Below are 15,458 nucleotides of genomic sequence, written 5' to 3'. Positions count from 1 at the left end.
CGGGATCGCGCGTGCGTCAGGACTGGTTAACCACGGGACCACCGCCACGGCAAGTTGGTGTGGCCTTCACCGATGATGATGATGACCTTCACCGATGATGATAACGTAGTCTTAGCGGTCTGCCCACCAGAGATGCCAACTCTAGGGAAACTTCCCTAGATCTAGGGGAATGGGGTCGTCTGTACGCAATAAGCAAATTTGTCAACATCTACAGAATTTTTGGGTCTACGTTGTCTTATGCATTGAGTCGTGTAATGGTGCCTTTTGTTAATTTTAGCATTCATTACTTTCATATACCTATGCATTTCAGCTTCTCAATGAAGCGCAGATATCTTTTTCACATAAATGTGCATCCCTCAAAGCTATCGCTCCTGCGTTTGACAGTGTTTGTGTAAATTTGAAAAGAACATAAGTGATGAATTTTATAAACTTGCTCGCTCTAATATCTCGTTCACTGCGCATCGTCTGTGCTTGTTCCTATTATTCTTTTTTGTTTGCTTCTGTGGTATTACAAGTACAATCTTTCGTAGTGCGGGATTTTTGTGCCAAAAGTTGTGGAGTGCAAATATTCCCGTTTTTGTGACAAATGCGCTCATAAAGAAACCTTGCGGTCTTGTGTACTTCGATAATCGTATTGGGTGCTTTACGTGCGGGAGTATTGGGATCGCGTTCGCCGGCGCTCGCGCGATCACTCATATGTTGCTGCTACAGCGAGCGACTGGGACAAGCGATTGCAGATCCCCGTCGCATCGTTCATCGGGTCGCTCGCAAAAGCCGCTCCATGTGATTAACGCTAAACACATTATCTGAGAGAAAACATCTGATGAGAGCATTCAGCAAAAATCTAAGGAAATATAGGGAATTTCTTCATCCGAGCTAGGGGAAAAGTGGCTTCACAGGTTGGCAGCACTGCTGCCCACTTCTAGTTTACTGGTCGCCCATGCCTATTGACTCGTCGTGAACTTTGGAGACCGCATGCCGCAAATGATGAGACAGAGAATAAAACTATTCAGATGCTAACTGGAGTGGCTCAAAAAATGTAGTCGCCCCCGTACTCTCGCTCCTTCGTGTCGTCCCGCGTAATGAAGATACCCCTCCCCTCCACCGGTACGGGGTCGCCTACCAAGACGATGTCGCACAACACGGGCGCTCTCTTTAGCCGGTATCCTGAACTACATGGTCGCAGCTTTGACAGCGCATTGAAAAAACGCTTCGTTGACGACCGATACAGGGCCACCGGACAGCAGAGTACGCGTGGTCCGTGTGGAAGGACCCGCGGTGCCCGAAGGCGCGCGGAAGAAGCCAGTTGTCCCCGCGACGAGGAACCGCAGCCCTGCTGGCGGAGGTACCAGACAGTGCTGCTCCTGGGCACGCTGGGAGTGTTCATCGTCGCCTGCGTGGCAGCTGATCTGGTAGGGAAGAAGTTTGCTTCGAGGCTGGCTCAGAGATTTATTGTAGTGAGCGGCAGCTCGAGGAATGGTTCTTACACAGCTGTTTTACCGTTCTTTTAGCAACGAGTCTTCTCAACATCATCGCGTGTGTACCTGTCACTAAGATGGCCAGCCGTACATTTTTAGCACTTTCGTTACCGCACCTATTCCTATCGATAGCATGTTATCGATGAATACAAATTCAAATTTGGCGCTTGCCGGGCGCTTCTGGACTGCTACCGCCATTCAAAGGGTGAAAAAGAAACAATTTTATCAGTTTCGCTGTCGAGTTGCTTTTCTCCGCCGCAGGGGGGAATTTTTAAAGCTCCTTCACAGTCCTTTCCGTTATGACGTCAATGTCGCTGGCCGATCCTCTACGAGAATGGCGAATTTTGACGGATTCCGATGAATCTGAGCTGTAATCTCTGGATTATGGTAGCAGCACAGACACGTCAGACGACGTCGATTTGTCAGACTTCAGTACAGACGACGAAAGTGAGTCAAACCGCTCCGGAAGGTCAGCAGGTATCCGCCGGCAAGTTTCACTTTATCCTCGGGTCGTTCTATCGCTGCCGCGCGTTGATGCAAACAAATCCACCCCGTTCGAAAGGTCACAGCTCTTATTTGAAAGGTGTCGGCTTCGTTCGGGCTGGAGCACTCGGCGCCGGAAGCACAGAGTGGGGCGAACCTTTGTTTTGCCCAAGAAGGAGAAACTGTTTCTCGCGGTTGCATGATAGGCACTAGTGCTTAGTTTTGTATGTATGCAAGTTACGTTTGTACTTGGAGACTTCGTATTTTCAGTAATATTCTATAAGGGCCTTGTATTCAAAGTGTATGTTTCAATTTATTTGTTTACCCTGTGCAAAGTAGCATTGATGTTCTCACAGTTTTTTTTCGTTCTTTTTGATAATTTTTTGCTAATATTAGTAATAAATCTGTTGTTTTATATTAACCCTGTTGGAAAACCCTAGCCTTCTTCTATCATCTGATAGCTTACACATTAGCATCGGTAATTTTCTGTGGCAGGAAACAAATATTTCTCGGACTACCTTAAAACAACCGATTTTTCCGCGGTCAAGAAATTAATGCGAGAGCATTAGATTTTTCTTTAAAGGAGCCCGTGAAGCACAAAAAATATCCCTGAGGTATACACAGAAGCCCACAAAAAATCTGAGCGCGAGCCGGTGATCGTGCGCCGGTAAAGTGCCGGAAGTCTGTCGGAAGAGGGCTTCGAAAAATGGCTCTGAGGGCTCTGTTTCCGTTTCCCGACGCAGCGCGCGGGAAATGGAAACACGAGCTCGAAACGAGGGTAAGCCGCTAACGTATGTGCAATACGAGCAGTCTTGACAGGTGACGGTACCGAAAGAAGGCCCTCTGAGATGGCAGGCCATATGGTAAAGGCGGTGGCGGCAGAGTTCAACAGAAAGGTCAACAGCAGACAAACAGATGGTATTGAGTGAGTTATTATGAGTCAACGCGCCGACGCTGCACAGGCGATGAGGCGCGCCGTAGTGGATGGCTCCAGATTATTTTTGACCATCTGGAGACCTTTAACGTTCGCCGAAATGTCAAACAAAATAGATGATATAACAAGACCTCCACACCATTTCAAAGTTCCAAGCATCCCCGTGATTTTCGAAGGACTCGGAATGCGAGTAGTTGTCATGGGATACTTGGAGATAAAAACCTAATATTTATTCCCCTTATGGAATGCCTGTTATTCCAGGAAAAAATATTTTTGATTGTTTTTATTCCTGCCTTTTTTACGTCCTGCTCCCTGCTTGAATGTATGTATTCGTTGATTTAAAAGTAGAGCAATGAGACGGGTTTTTCGACGCCAGTACCTGTCACTTGAAAAATATATAATGAGCCCCTTGGACCACACGTAGGTTGTGGGAGAAGGGGGCTGAGCAATTCTTTTCTAACTATATTCTGTTTATAAAAGGCTTAAGAATAACTTCCAGTAAAAACATCTAGCAAAGCCGCAGCAGAGATTGAATTCATTCTCTGACCCGCTTCTTGATTTCACGGCTATTGAGGGCGTTGACAGCCGTACCAGCGCTTCACATGTCACCCGTGCCACAGTACGTATTCAAATGCAGGTGGACCGCAAGTACGTTGCGGCTCTTAGAATGAAGGCAGGTCAGGCGAATGTCCTGAGGGTCATGGCCAGCGAGGCGACGACTGCCTCCAGCCAGACGGGCATTTCCTTGGCGGCCAGCGCAAGCTCCGTGGTGGCGGCCGGCAGTACCGCAAGTCCAGCTGAAACGTCAGCGAAGTCATCGACCTCCAGGAAAAGCGGCTGGACCGACTTTACTTCAACGATGGCCACTGGAGCTGTGCAGGGCGGACCAGCAAGTGACGCAGGAGAGAAGGACGCGGTGGGTTCTCATCTCCTAACTTTGAGTGCCCGTTATTTTAAACAAAGAATCGCCTGATTGTCAGTTGAGTAGGCGTGTCAGAACTGGAAGAAGGCGGGATGGTTGCTGTTTAAACCATGTTTATACAGCTTCTCGCATCGACCGTGCCAAGAACAATGCTCCTGGTTTCCCAAGGGTATAAGGCAAGACTGGTTTTATTGGTGGGTCGGGAAACTCGTTGCTATACTGATAAAGCAATCCAATTGTACTTTTGTTTAACAAGTGCGTATCCCGAATTCCCGGAAAAGACAGTAACGTTAAGGGAATCGGGGGTAACAGCAACAGTGATTGAGTTTTAACGCGCCGACGCGACACAGGCGATGAGGCCCGCCGTAGTGGAGGGCTCCGGATTAATTTTGGCCACCTGCGGAGTTTCAACGTGCGCAAAAATCTCGACCACACGGGCGTTTTTTTCTTTTCGGCTGCACCAGAAAAGCGGCCGCCGCGGCCAGGAATTAAACCCGCGACTTTAGGCTCTGCTGCACAAACTAACAGTATTATTGTTAGCGGCAGCCGTTCACCCTTGAGGAGTGCGCAAGCTACAACACATCTGTCCTGGTGCGGATGTGTGGACCTTTAGTGGTTACTAAACGTCGATTTCGTAAATGCTAAAATCTGCAGTGTTTCTTGCTGTGAGTGAGGTTGGTATCAATATTTGTTGTTCTCTGCAGTCAGGAGGTCAATGTAGATTAGGCGTTAGATACGTTGTCTTGCCAGTACCATGTGCCGACGTCGGACTGGTCGGTTGTTCTAGGCGGGTTGCATAGTTACGGCGACCAACCGGGAATACTTATTCATATGCTGTTAATAAGATCAGGTTGGTTACAAAATGGTATGTAGTAGACGGCTCGGCACAAACCAGATCCTTTAATACTTACAATGCAAGAAGCAGAGATTTTGTGTTGCACACTTGCAGATACGAAAAGTGTTGTCATAGTGAGAACAATCTGGCGTCTGGTCCGAATTCACAATTTTGTGGGTTGTTTTTGTTCACTGCATAACGCAAAGTTTGGTTTGAACTGACTGCTATTCTGGTTTAGCTGTTGTTTCAAACGTATTTTATACAGACAACTCTTACACATCGTTGTGCGCAAAACCGCGATGTTTCAAAAAACTGTAGCCGCCAGAAATCGCTGGTCCTCCGCGCCACCTTCACAGTTGCATCTTGCAAACTAGGCACGTAAAAGGAAAACGAACTTAACTTTTAGGATACTACCCGGCTTGCGCACAACTCATAAAAATATGAGAAAAGAACAAGAAATGCGCTTGTACACGCTTGTTTAATCTCTCGTTGAATAAGCGAGGAAGTGAAAGCATGGGTAGTATTTCCGACACATTGAAGTTATCTATGGCAAATAAACAAGCGTGGTAAACAAAGCACGAGTGCAAGGTGTATGCCTTTTCATTAGGTATGTTGCCTTGCGGTACTAATCACATCGGTTGAACTAACAGAAGCAGCAACAAAAACGGCAACGTTGCAACTAAATGGAGAAACGTGCACTCACGTGGAGCCCATGTGGCGTACTGCATGAAGCGCGCGTGTTGACTATGATTGGGATACCAGTTTTAAATAGCTAAAAAGCCCTTTTAAGGCGCATTTACAGCCAAAGAGCCATCAGAAGAAATGGAGCGATATTTCCACCAAATACGTTTATTCGGTGGTTACGCGATTTTACAGATCTTAATCAAGAAGAGAGAGAAAATGACATTTCTTGAAAATTTCCGGCGGGGAGGCGGGTCAGGCCACGCAGGTCTTCGCCACCCCCTGTCTATGTACTAAGCAGACCCCGAAGCTATGCCGGGGCACCGGTTCAGGCTACTCGGCGAGTCCCCTCCCGAAGGAGGGTCTCCTTTTCGCCTTTGCCGGGCCAGAGGAGCCTCGAGCCGCTGGACTGCCAGCAGTTGCCGCTCGTATTCGGGCGACCTCACGAGTCCTAGAATGTCCGGTGGTAGCTCTTTTGGGCTCCCCACTGCACTGTGTCTTTCACATCCCCACATGATGTGGGCCAGGTCTGCAGTCACCAACGCGCACACACTGCACACTGCACTTTCGTAAGTTCCAGGGCACACGTGGCGCGCGAGCGCTGGAGTCAGCACGGATCCAGTCTGTAGTTGACGGAGGAGGACAGCTTCGCCCCTCTTGAGCCTCGGGTGAGGTGGGGGCAGGGCGCGTCTTCCCGCACGATGCCAGTGAAGGATGTCCCCGTAGTTGGTCAGGGGCTCCATGATCTCCGCCGCAGACGATGGGCAGGGGGGCACCGCACGGTGCGCGAGCTCGCGTGCGATGGCGTCCGCCTCCTCGTTGCGGTTGACGGTGCGACCCGCAATGCCCCCCACGTGTGCGGGGAACCAGCGGATGTGCGTTGTTGTCTCCTTGCGCTTGGGGAGCAGGCTCGCTGCAGTCCCGCACACGGCGTTCCTGGCATAGCTTGCTACTGCGGTCCTCGAGTCGCTGAGCACCGTGGTGATTGTGGGGCTGCTCGCTAGCGCTAGGGCTATGGCAGCCTCCTCTGCCTGCGCGGGCGTTCGGGCCTTGATGCTGCAGGCGTTCATTAGTTCCCCGGTGGTGGCTCGTACGACCACCACCACATATGTGTTGGGGCGGTCGCGGTGCTTGGCTGCATCCACGTATACTGCCCCCTCGTCACTGTTGTGTGCCTCGGCGAGCGCTCGGGCTCGCGCCGCTCTCCTCTCCGCGTTCCTGTCCGGGTGGACGTTCCGCGGCAAGGGGATCACCTTTATCTTGCGAATGATGTCGTCCTCTATGGGAACGATCCTATCTTGATGTTGGTCAACTTGAGGTGGGTTGAGGCCCAACCTCTGGAAGATGGCCCTGCCGGTCTTGGTGGAACCGAGGCGTTCGAGCTGGGAGACCCGCTGGGCTTCACTCACCTCGTCCAGGGTGTTGTGTACCCCCAGTTCGGCAAGGGCCTGGTTACTCGTGCTGTTGAGCAACCCCAGTGCTGCCTTGTAGGATTTGCGGATGGCCGCATTGATCCTATCCGTCTCCTGTTGTTTCCAGTAGTGGAACGCACCAACGTATGTAACGTGGCTCATGACAAATGATTGCAAGAGGCGCAGCAGGTTAGCTTCTCGCATTCCCTGTCTGCGCGTATCGAAGACTGCCTGAAAGACACGGGACTACGATGCTCTCCGCAGAAATCGGAGTTGCTCATACTACCACCGCCCGGGCGCCTTCGCAAGCGAGCAGCGGAGGACGCCAAAAAGATCACGCTGCGCACGGGGGACGGCACAGTCATACCCCACGTGAAAAGCATCAGAGTGCTCGGCATGCACATCGAAGCCAGCCGCAGCAATACAACCACAATCGACCGCATGGTCACCAAGATGGGGATCGCAACGCGTCTCATCAAACGAATATCTTAATCAAGAAAAATACAGAAAAAGTGTTCGTCCTAAGTGCTCATCTACGCTCATGCACATCTGCGTAGATCTGTCACGATGGTCGTACGGGCCAAGTGCGTTTTGTGTACGCGTGTTTTTTTTTTTTTTTGTGGAAGTCGCTCTGACGCCTTAAAAACATTCTCAGATGGCCCCGCCTTCACGCCACGAACTGCGTCAGCTTCCAGTGTTGTGCGAAGTTGCAGAAGCTCTGCTTCGCAAGGCGGAATATTGGGGCCCAAGCGGGGAAGTCGCATCCGTGCCACCACTCCCGTTATCCTCGATTTCCCGATAGATTCTGGCTTTCATGTCACCAGCGCCAGTGGCGGCGCCATAACCAAAACATCTCTCCAGGTTGAATGGTTCGCAAAGAACATGGTCGTCGCAAGCGGTGCAAACAAGAGGTGATTAAGAAGACGCTGCCAAAATTGTCGGCCGAAATTCAATGAACGGGACACACTTAAGAGCCAGCCCGTGCGCTCATTCTTACGAGCTGGTGAGTGACCTTCTGTAGATCCATCTTACAATTTATGAACACGGCGCGACGCTTAATACGCACTGAGAGGCGATAGAGCCCAAGGTGCCCGATTGTGTGCCTGTCGATAACCGCTGGAAAAGCGTGCAGTCTCGCCGAATCGGCACCTTCCCGTTAAGCCTTATCAGGTTACGCAATTCTACAACAGGGAGTTGTGGTGTGGCGGTGCAGCAAGTGTAGCAAGTGTGTTCTGGCGTAGCAAGTGCAAGCGCTGTAAGAGCGGAAGTAATTACCGAATTAAATCAGTTACAGACCAGGAGGGCGCGCAACGATCTTTTTGACAAGTTTACCTAAGTGTACCTCACATCTAACTTGAGCAAACGTAAACTTGAAAATCCAGTTGGCACAGCCATGTTTTGCCATGTTTTACTGTGTTCATTGTCGGATTTACACTCATTGCTAAATTGATTGATATTTTCCTTCTCGTACAGCGGCTGTCTATTTTATTCATTTTTGTCTTTTTTGAACAGTCAGTGCAGTATAATATTCAAGCGCTTCAGCAAATTATCGAGGGAAAAAAGCGATATGGAAAGGTGATGAGTAGTAGGAGGGAAGAGAACATGGGAATACCATATATCCAAGTGGGAAGTAAACTAAAGAAAATTACCGGGCGTTTGATGTGGGAAAGGCAATAGTCCGGAGGCTCGAAGATGAACTGGTTCGAGGTGTCTTTCTAACGCCACAGTCGATTTAAAGCCATGTTATTTTTTCTTGCTCAGAGGGGTCAAAGTTGCTAGAAATGAACGTCTTGCGCTCACTCAATCCCTCAAGCCTTTGTAGAAAGTGACGGGTGCAATTATTTCCCAGTTTAGAACTCACAAGCTGCCACCTTTTTGCGAGCTCCCCTCAAGAGATGGCGCAGCCTGACTGCAGCTCGTAAATTTGCTTTTAACGTCGGCTTGTGACTCCTTTTGATTTACCTCTCGCCAGTTTACTGTACCCATTCGTAACCACGTCATCGCGGGAAAATAACGTCACTCGTTTTATTTGACATGAAATGAGCTGCTGTTTCAAGATTAAAAAACTTGGCTGGTGATTACGACACTCCCTAATGCGATATTTGGGCGCAGCAGCAGTGCGCTGAGGCAGCACTCACTCGTGGGTTCTCTCGACGGCAGCAATGATGAGCCTCTGCGTCAGCGACGCGAAGTGTGTCTCAGTAAGGGACCATGAACGGCGTCTTAAGCGAACGCACATCATAGTCACGCTCACGTCCCCTTCACGTTTTAGCCAAACGTCTCGCTGTCGAGCGCCTCGTGCGGTAACAGCATACTGCCCCTCCCCTACCCCAACCGACACTTCTGAAGAGCGCTGGCTTGCTTCGCCACGTCGAACCGCTGTACTGTCCCAATTTCGTGACACTCTGCTCCTTTGCTTTCTTTCATCGTTCACTTTTTCCTTCACTCGTCCGTCTTGCCATCGTTCACTCGGTTACGCCGACAACGCGGCTCAGCCCAGAGATGGCCGCCAAAGGGCTGCGCCTTAAAGGTATTTCAACAATCAGATAATTTGGACAACAGCTTATTTGGGTCAGTCACAAGTGCTGGGAAGCTTCTTGTAAGTCAAAATCTTTTTGTTTTTGCCAGTATGTAAAATATTCCAGTTAAGTCAACGTAAAAATTGGCATGAGGTATTGGGACAAGGCGATTTTCTTTGTGGAGCGACAGGATTTTTGGCCTCCTTAAAGGGACACTGAAGTGATTTGTAAACATTGCGGGATTTCTAGTGCAAATTGTAGTCCGGAGTCCATAGCCATGTTTCGACCATTCTGAGCGCGTTCACGCGAATTTATTTAGCAGAAAAATAAATTCCAAAATACTGTCCTACTCTCTGCATCGTCGTTCATTTTTTATGGCGTTTTCATTTGACGTCAGGAGGAGATGACTTGGCTTGACTGCGCTACTGCACTGCTCGCCGACCTTCTGACAGAGTAGTCGGCCCAGCGTTTAGTTCGCCGGCCGCCGACGGGTAGTCGTAATTCATTCGCTCAGTTGAAACTTAGCCACGACACGTTTGTGAATGGAAGAATGTGCCTTTCTTTACTTTGTTAATTTGTTAGACTGTATCAAGCCCCGAGTCCGGGTCGCTCCACACAAGCGCTGCACAAGCGCATATGCGACGCTTCGCTGACTGGTACGCTACTTGAAGGCCACTTGAAGGCGGGAGAAGTCAGTGAAGTCAATATAGGCACATACTAAGGAAATAAAATCAACCGATACGCTTACCATACAGCGTAAAACTAGGGAGAATGAGGCACTTTTTCGCGCTGGGTGAACAACCACATCGGTCAGCATCATGACTACGTATCTGCGAACGCTTTTCCGTCTAAGAGATGCAATTGCTAGTCGTGAGATTATGTAGAAATTAAGGGGACGCTTACTGCACGAGCACTATAGAACAAATAGTCACCTAAGCTGCTGGAAATGCTAAAACTAAATGAGTGTAAACTGTTTATACATTATATACCTTATATTTTCAACTGTGGCTGCGCTGGCGCGTGGTCGCGTGGTGTGGAGTGCTAGTATGTAATTTTGCAAGTCGTCGCAAGTTAGAATTCCGGAGGGCACATTATTTTTTCTGTAAGTTGATTTTTTCGTTTTCTGCCGATGTTTTCTATACTGAGTTCACCATTTTTGGGCCGTAACTTTCACTGCTCCACGAACAAGTTCGCAGAACGCACGCATACTGGCACTGACGTGCTAGCGAGTTCGCGTTGGGGTGCTGTTGCCATAAGCACCGACTGCTTGCGGGCAGTGGGCACATTCCAGAATCAGCAGACCCTTGGGCTGGTGCGAACACGCTTTTTACGATACAGGCATGAGTGAGGCGAGCTCCAAATATGGGGGAAAAGCGCATGACATTTGAGCGTCTGTGGTTACGCGGAGAGTGTTTATCTATTGCGTAGGCCTCGGCTAGTGATTGCTACGATTCCAAGCCGTCCTGGGAGGCTTATTTTAGGCATTTTACAGCCGACAACATGGCAGAAGCGGGGTATGGCGATTGTTGAGATATCGAGAATGCCATCCAACGATAACGCCGGACGTCAAGCATGTTGTTTTACAGAACTTAATACTAACCTTTGACATCGCCCAATCACGGTGAACATCCTCCCGACGTCACAGCGTTTAGTTGGTGCGGCCACCGCAGACCGCGCATAGTAGTTTTTCTTTTTTCGGGCTTTATAAAATGATTACCGACTTATCAACTGGATAAACGATGAAAAGTGTGTTAATTTGGGCCAGTCTACGCACTGCAAGTAAAAACGGGAGCTTGACAAATTTACGTCAGTGTCCGTTCAACAGTGAATATGACCCTTGTTTACATCGTCGCACAATTGCAAAATAATTGGCCATTATTGCCGTAATAAGTCCGGTTAGCGTGACTATTTTGTGTGGCGAGAGCTAACCTAACACAGCGCCGCTGACTGAGAGGACCTGCAACAAATAGACACCCACTTGTGTACACACAGGGAGATACCAGGGCTCAGTGCGGCCCCGTGCGCTACACGTACTGCCAGCGCCTCCGGCACGAGTTCTACTACGACCGCGAGAGGGCCGCCTGCGTCGCTGTCGCAGCGGCCTCCGAGCACGCAATGGAGCGCGAAGCAGCTTCCCGCCACGTCGGCGGCGACGTCGGCACTCAGGCGAAGCTGTGCAACATCAGCCCCAACCGGTTCGTGTCCCTGGAGGCCTGCCGTCGCAGCTGCCAGGGCAGCCAGCCTGCCGCAGCGTCGTGCTTGCTGAAGTCCGTCTTCTCGGAGTGCCCCAGGTAAAAAAATTGTTCTGTCGCGTTTCTTGCACGCGGTCCCTTCAGAAACAAATGAACAGCGGAGAAATAAACCAACAGCGGAAAGGCTGGGATACTCTGAGCAGTGAGCATCAGCCATTGTGTGTCTTCGACTCACAATTCCTGCAGGCTCGCGCTGTTGCATTTGTATTTCTTTTAGCGTTTGCGGAGCCGATAGCTCGGTGGCAAGCGAACTGCCACACATCCAAGCGCGAACCGCGACGGCGTTTCAGGCGGGCCTTGTAACAATGGCACCCATGCAATACGACAGGCAACTGCACTTTGAGCTTTCAAAGCCTGACGCAGACGTTGTTTAAAAACGTGATTGACGGGCTAGCTGGCAGGTGCTACAGTAAGAGGAATTAAAACCGAGCTACTAGAAACCTACCCTTTCTTGGCAAGATCAGCCTTTAGTGTTATGCTTTCTTATAATGCACATTACCCACGTTGGAGAGCACACGTAAAATGTGCCTATAGGCATGCCGTCACCGAAAATCGGAAAGCGTCGTTTCGAATGCAAGTTTGTAGCAGGCTTGCAATGCAATTTCGCTTTCAGTCACTGAAAGAAGGTGTACGCCTTCGCAAACTTTTGGACTACGATAACTATGCAGAGAACTGGACACATGAAACATTTCCACGTCGCAGCGAGCAACAACGTTCAGCGGGGTGGTTCTTTCACGGCCGACGGTGCCATTCGTGGGACTACACGGGCGGCCGCTGTCCGGTGCGACGTCTCTTCCGTACGCGGGGGGAATGCTCCCTAGAGTGCGTCGCTCATCGTCGTCAAAGTGCTACTAAGGTAAGCCGACCGTAAATAGTGCAAATAGCAACCAATTACGTTTTCCCCAGCGGAATGGGAGGCAAAGACACACCTGCGACACGCCCAGAAAGAATTTTTCCGTCACTGAACGATGGCCTCGAGACACAGCTGGTCATCTTGTACTCGTTCATATCTCCCACACTGGCTTCCAAATTGGGGTCTATCTATATGATGCCATAACACCACGGTCACACGAAAACACGAGCGCACCGAGCTTGGTGTCGGTGACGGATATGCCGCCTCTCTTTTTTTAGAAGCGGAATGACGTACGGAATCGACAGTGTTCCGGCAGAAAACACTGCCGGTGCACTTTAGAGCCCTTATAACTTTCTCTCTTCCTCTCTTCTATAATAAAATTCCAATTTTAGTGGCACCTTTATAATAGGGGAGCTGTTTAGTCCGAGCAATACGCGTTCTTTGCACCAAAAAACTTGGAACTGACAGAGAAAGTGGCGAGAAGGCAAGTAGTCCACAAGCAGGCGTTGGGAGTGCGCGCCAACGAAAAATTAGTGCCCTTCCACTCTGTGAAGATGGCTGACGGGAACAGGCGCACGCATTTCACGTAGTGCACGAAACAAAACACGTTTGTTCGTACCTTTCAATTGAGAATACTTCCTAACCAATTCGCCGAGTGAAACTTGCACGGACTCGAGCTATATTCTAGCGGGCGAACATGGGCTGTATGTTTCCCTCCCTCGTCGTCCGCAACTTACTTCACGTGTAACACACCAATCCAGTCAGCTCGACCACTGAGTACACCGTACAGGTCCCATGGGGCCGTTCGACCTGAAAGTTTAAACCTCCCCGCCTATAGGGGGCGGGACGATAAAGCTCGGAGAATGAAACCAATGAAACCACTTGGACGGTGGAACCTGTAGATGCGCGTGCACGTCCCCCCTAACCCTCTGCTTCCCGCCTGCGCACGCATAAACCGGCAAACTGTTAAGAACGCGCGCTTAAATGTGAAACACACCGGCGAGAATTAGTGATCTATGCCCACCAGATAACTTGGAAACTCGCTCAAAAGATCGTTCTCTTTTTCCCGGTCTTGACGCTATTCGACGGCGCGAATTGCGTCACTGAGGCCATGTAGCGGCTGTTGGCCGGTTTTCCTTCAGTTGTTACAATGCACGCTTTTCGATAGCAACTATAAAAATAAAACCACAAAAACACAGCAGAAACGGAATGCGTATCTGGTGCGAAAAGCAAGTCACGCAGGGCCGCTCCGTGCTGGCGATAACTGTATCTTTTGCAATGCTTCCAGACGCAAACGAAAGAGTGAAAGGGTTTATCACAAGTGTTGCAGGGTCCCTTTAAGAGTACGTTGCTTTTGCTTCGGAGCCCCCCTCACCCCCCACCCCCGACCTACGCACCCACGACACAAATGCACTCCTTTAACTGAGGATGTAGGAGATGCATAATACCTGTGGCAGAAGGGCACGCTCTACCCGCGTTATTGCATTAGTAGAACCACCGCCATTACCTAGCCGTAGTCTATATAATATACTGTTTCGGTTTAGCGTGTGCTGCATGGGAGCGTCTGCATTGGAGCGTCTGTGGGCTGCGTATGGGAGCGTCTGTGAATTTTTCATCCATTGTTACAACTGGCTCAGTATTGCAGCCCGGTGTCCCCGTACTTTTGCAGAAGTCCAAGAAGAAGCAATCGTGCGGCCGGCCCCGATCAGAGCCCTGTCGGCGCCGGCAGCCAGCGGTCTACCCGTTCTTCGCCCACGTCTCCAGTGAAGACGGCCGCGTCCGCTGCCTGCGAGCCTCGGGGACTGTGCTCTTGGCTCGGCGCTGTCTCGTCGGGTCCAGTCGTTTCGCGACCGCAGAGCAGTGCCGTTCCGCCTGCGTCCATGACACAGACAGTGAAGGATCCGAAAAGGTGTCGATAAGGGCTCAAAACCATGATGGCCGAGCTACCAAGAACCGGGTGAAGAAAAAGAGGTCATCTTATAAATGACAAAAAATCATCTGAATATTCTATTCTCACTTTTTGTAGGCCCCAAGGTTCAAGTCAACATGACATCGCAATGATATGCTAGAACCTGGTAGGGTTAATAAACATGAATATGTAGGAAATTTTTCTTTGACATGAACCTACGTATATATATTTTAGAATAACCAGGGGTTAATGCCAGTTATACTCCATTCTGAATTCCTATGACGCACCAAATAATAGGCACCTTAAAACACGCACATTTTTCTGCATGATTTTTTTCAGTACCTGGTCCTGGTGATGCGCTAAGAAGACAGCATGATTTCACCATGTTTCACCGCTACCTGCGGGCAGTATGACGAGACAAGCATAACTCAGTCTTTTTGAGCCTTTTGGATAGCTATTGAATTGCGTCAATTGGCGGTGAGCAGGACCACGGGCGGCGCTGCGAAGCGCGTAACCGTTACGTCGGCTTAGGGATTCGCGCATTTGTCGTCTGCTTCACTGGGGTCGCTCTTCCTGCTGTTTCTTTGTGCGCGGTTGACTTTTCATGCTTGTCCGCACCAGATTTTGCGTATGCGGAACTTTTTATCATAATAAAAGACATAAAACGGCATACACTAGGTGAAGGCGCGGTAGCAGGCTTTTCATACCGCTCTGGGAGAAACATTGCCGGCGTCGCCCCATTCCTGCGAAGCCAGGCCTGGGCGGAGCGCTAAGAGTCGGAGCTAGGCGTCAGCTTCTGTATCGAGGAATCTCTCGAACAAAGGGAACAACCAGTCCAACAACCGACAACAGCGGAAATGCAAGACCAAAACAAATTCCAGGCCTTCGGGGCTGTCGCCTTTGGCAGAAGGCATTACGTTTCCCAGTAATCGTATGTAAGGTAAACGTTTTTGCGAACTTGCCGAACACTCCAAGGTATTGCATCACATCACTTTACGTTGTCTTGGCATGAAAGTATGCCGACATGCACTATGTGGCGCAAAAGTTGTAGGTTGAGTTGTTCCAAATACCCTACGGTGTGAATAGGCGAGTGCTGGTTTTATACCGGGTTTATAACCAGTATGGAGGCTTATTGAGGAAAACGGGTCACGTATATGGAAAAAATACAGTATCACTATGC

General features: G+C 49.8%; 1 protein-coding gene across 1 annotated transcript; it reads left to right on the top strand.

Moving 5' to 3' along the window:
• Nucleotides 1-1,282: 1,282 nt before the first annotated feature.
• LOC144167035 (uncharacterized) lies at nt 1,283-14,799 on the top strand. The gene is made up of 5 exons (XM_077696428.1): nt 1,283-1,412; nt 3,533-3,811; nt 11,257-11,555; nt 12,219-12,372; nt 14,039-14,799. Exons 2-5 carry the CDS (start codon nt 3,563-3,565, stop codon nt 14,354-14,356), a joined length of 1,020 nt encoding a protein of 339 aa, XP_077552554.1. The 5' UTR covers nt 1,283-1,412; nt 3,533-3,562; the 3' UTR covers nt 14,357-14,799.
• Nucleotides 14,800-15,458: the final 659 nt, after the last annotated feature.

This window comes from Haemaphysalis longicornis, unplaced genomic scaffold (assembly GCF_048455015.1).
Source record: "Haemaphysalis longicornis isolate Haplotype H1 unplaced genomic scaffold, Haemaphysalis longicornis Haplotype H1 scaffold_2, whole genome shotgun sequence".
In the NCBI taxonomy this organism is placed as follows: domain Eukaryota; kingdom Metazoa; phylum Arthropoda; class Arachnida; order Ixodida; family Ixodidae; genus Haemaphysalis; species Haemaphysalis longicornis.
Note: the sequence above shows the minus strand (reverse complement) of the source record. Positions and strands in the feature narration are given on the sequence as shown.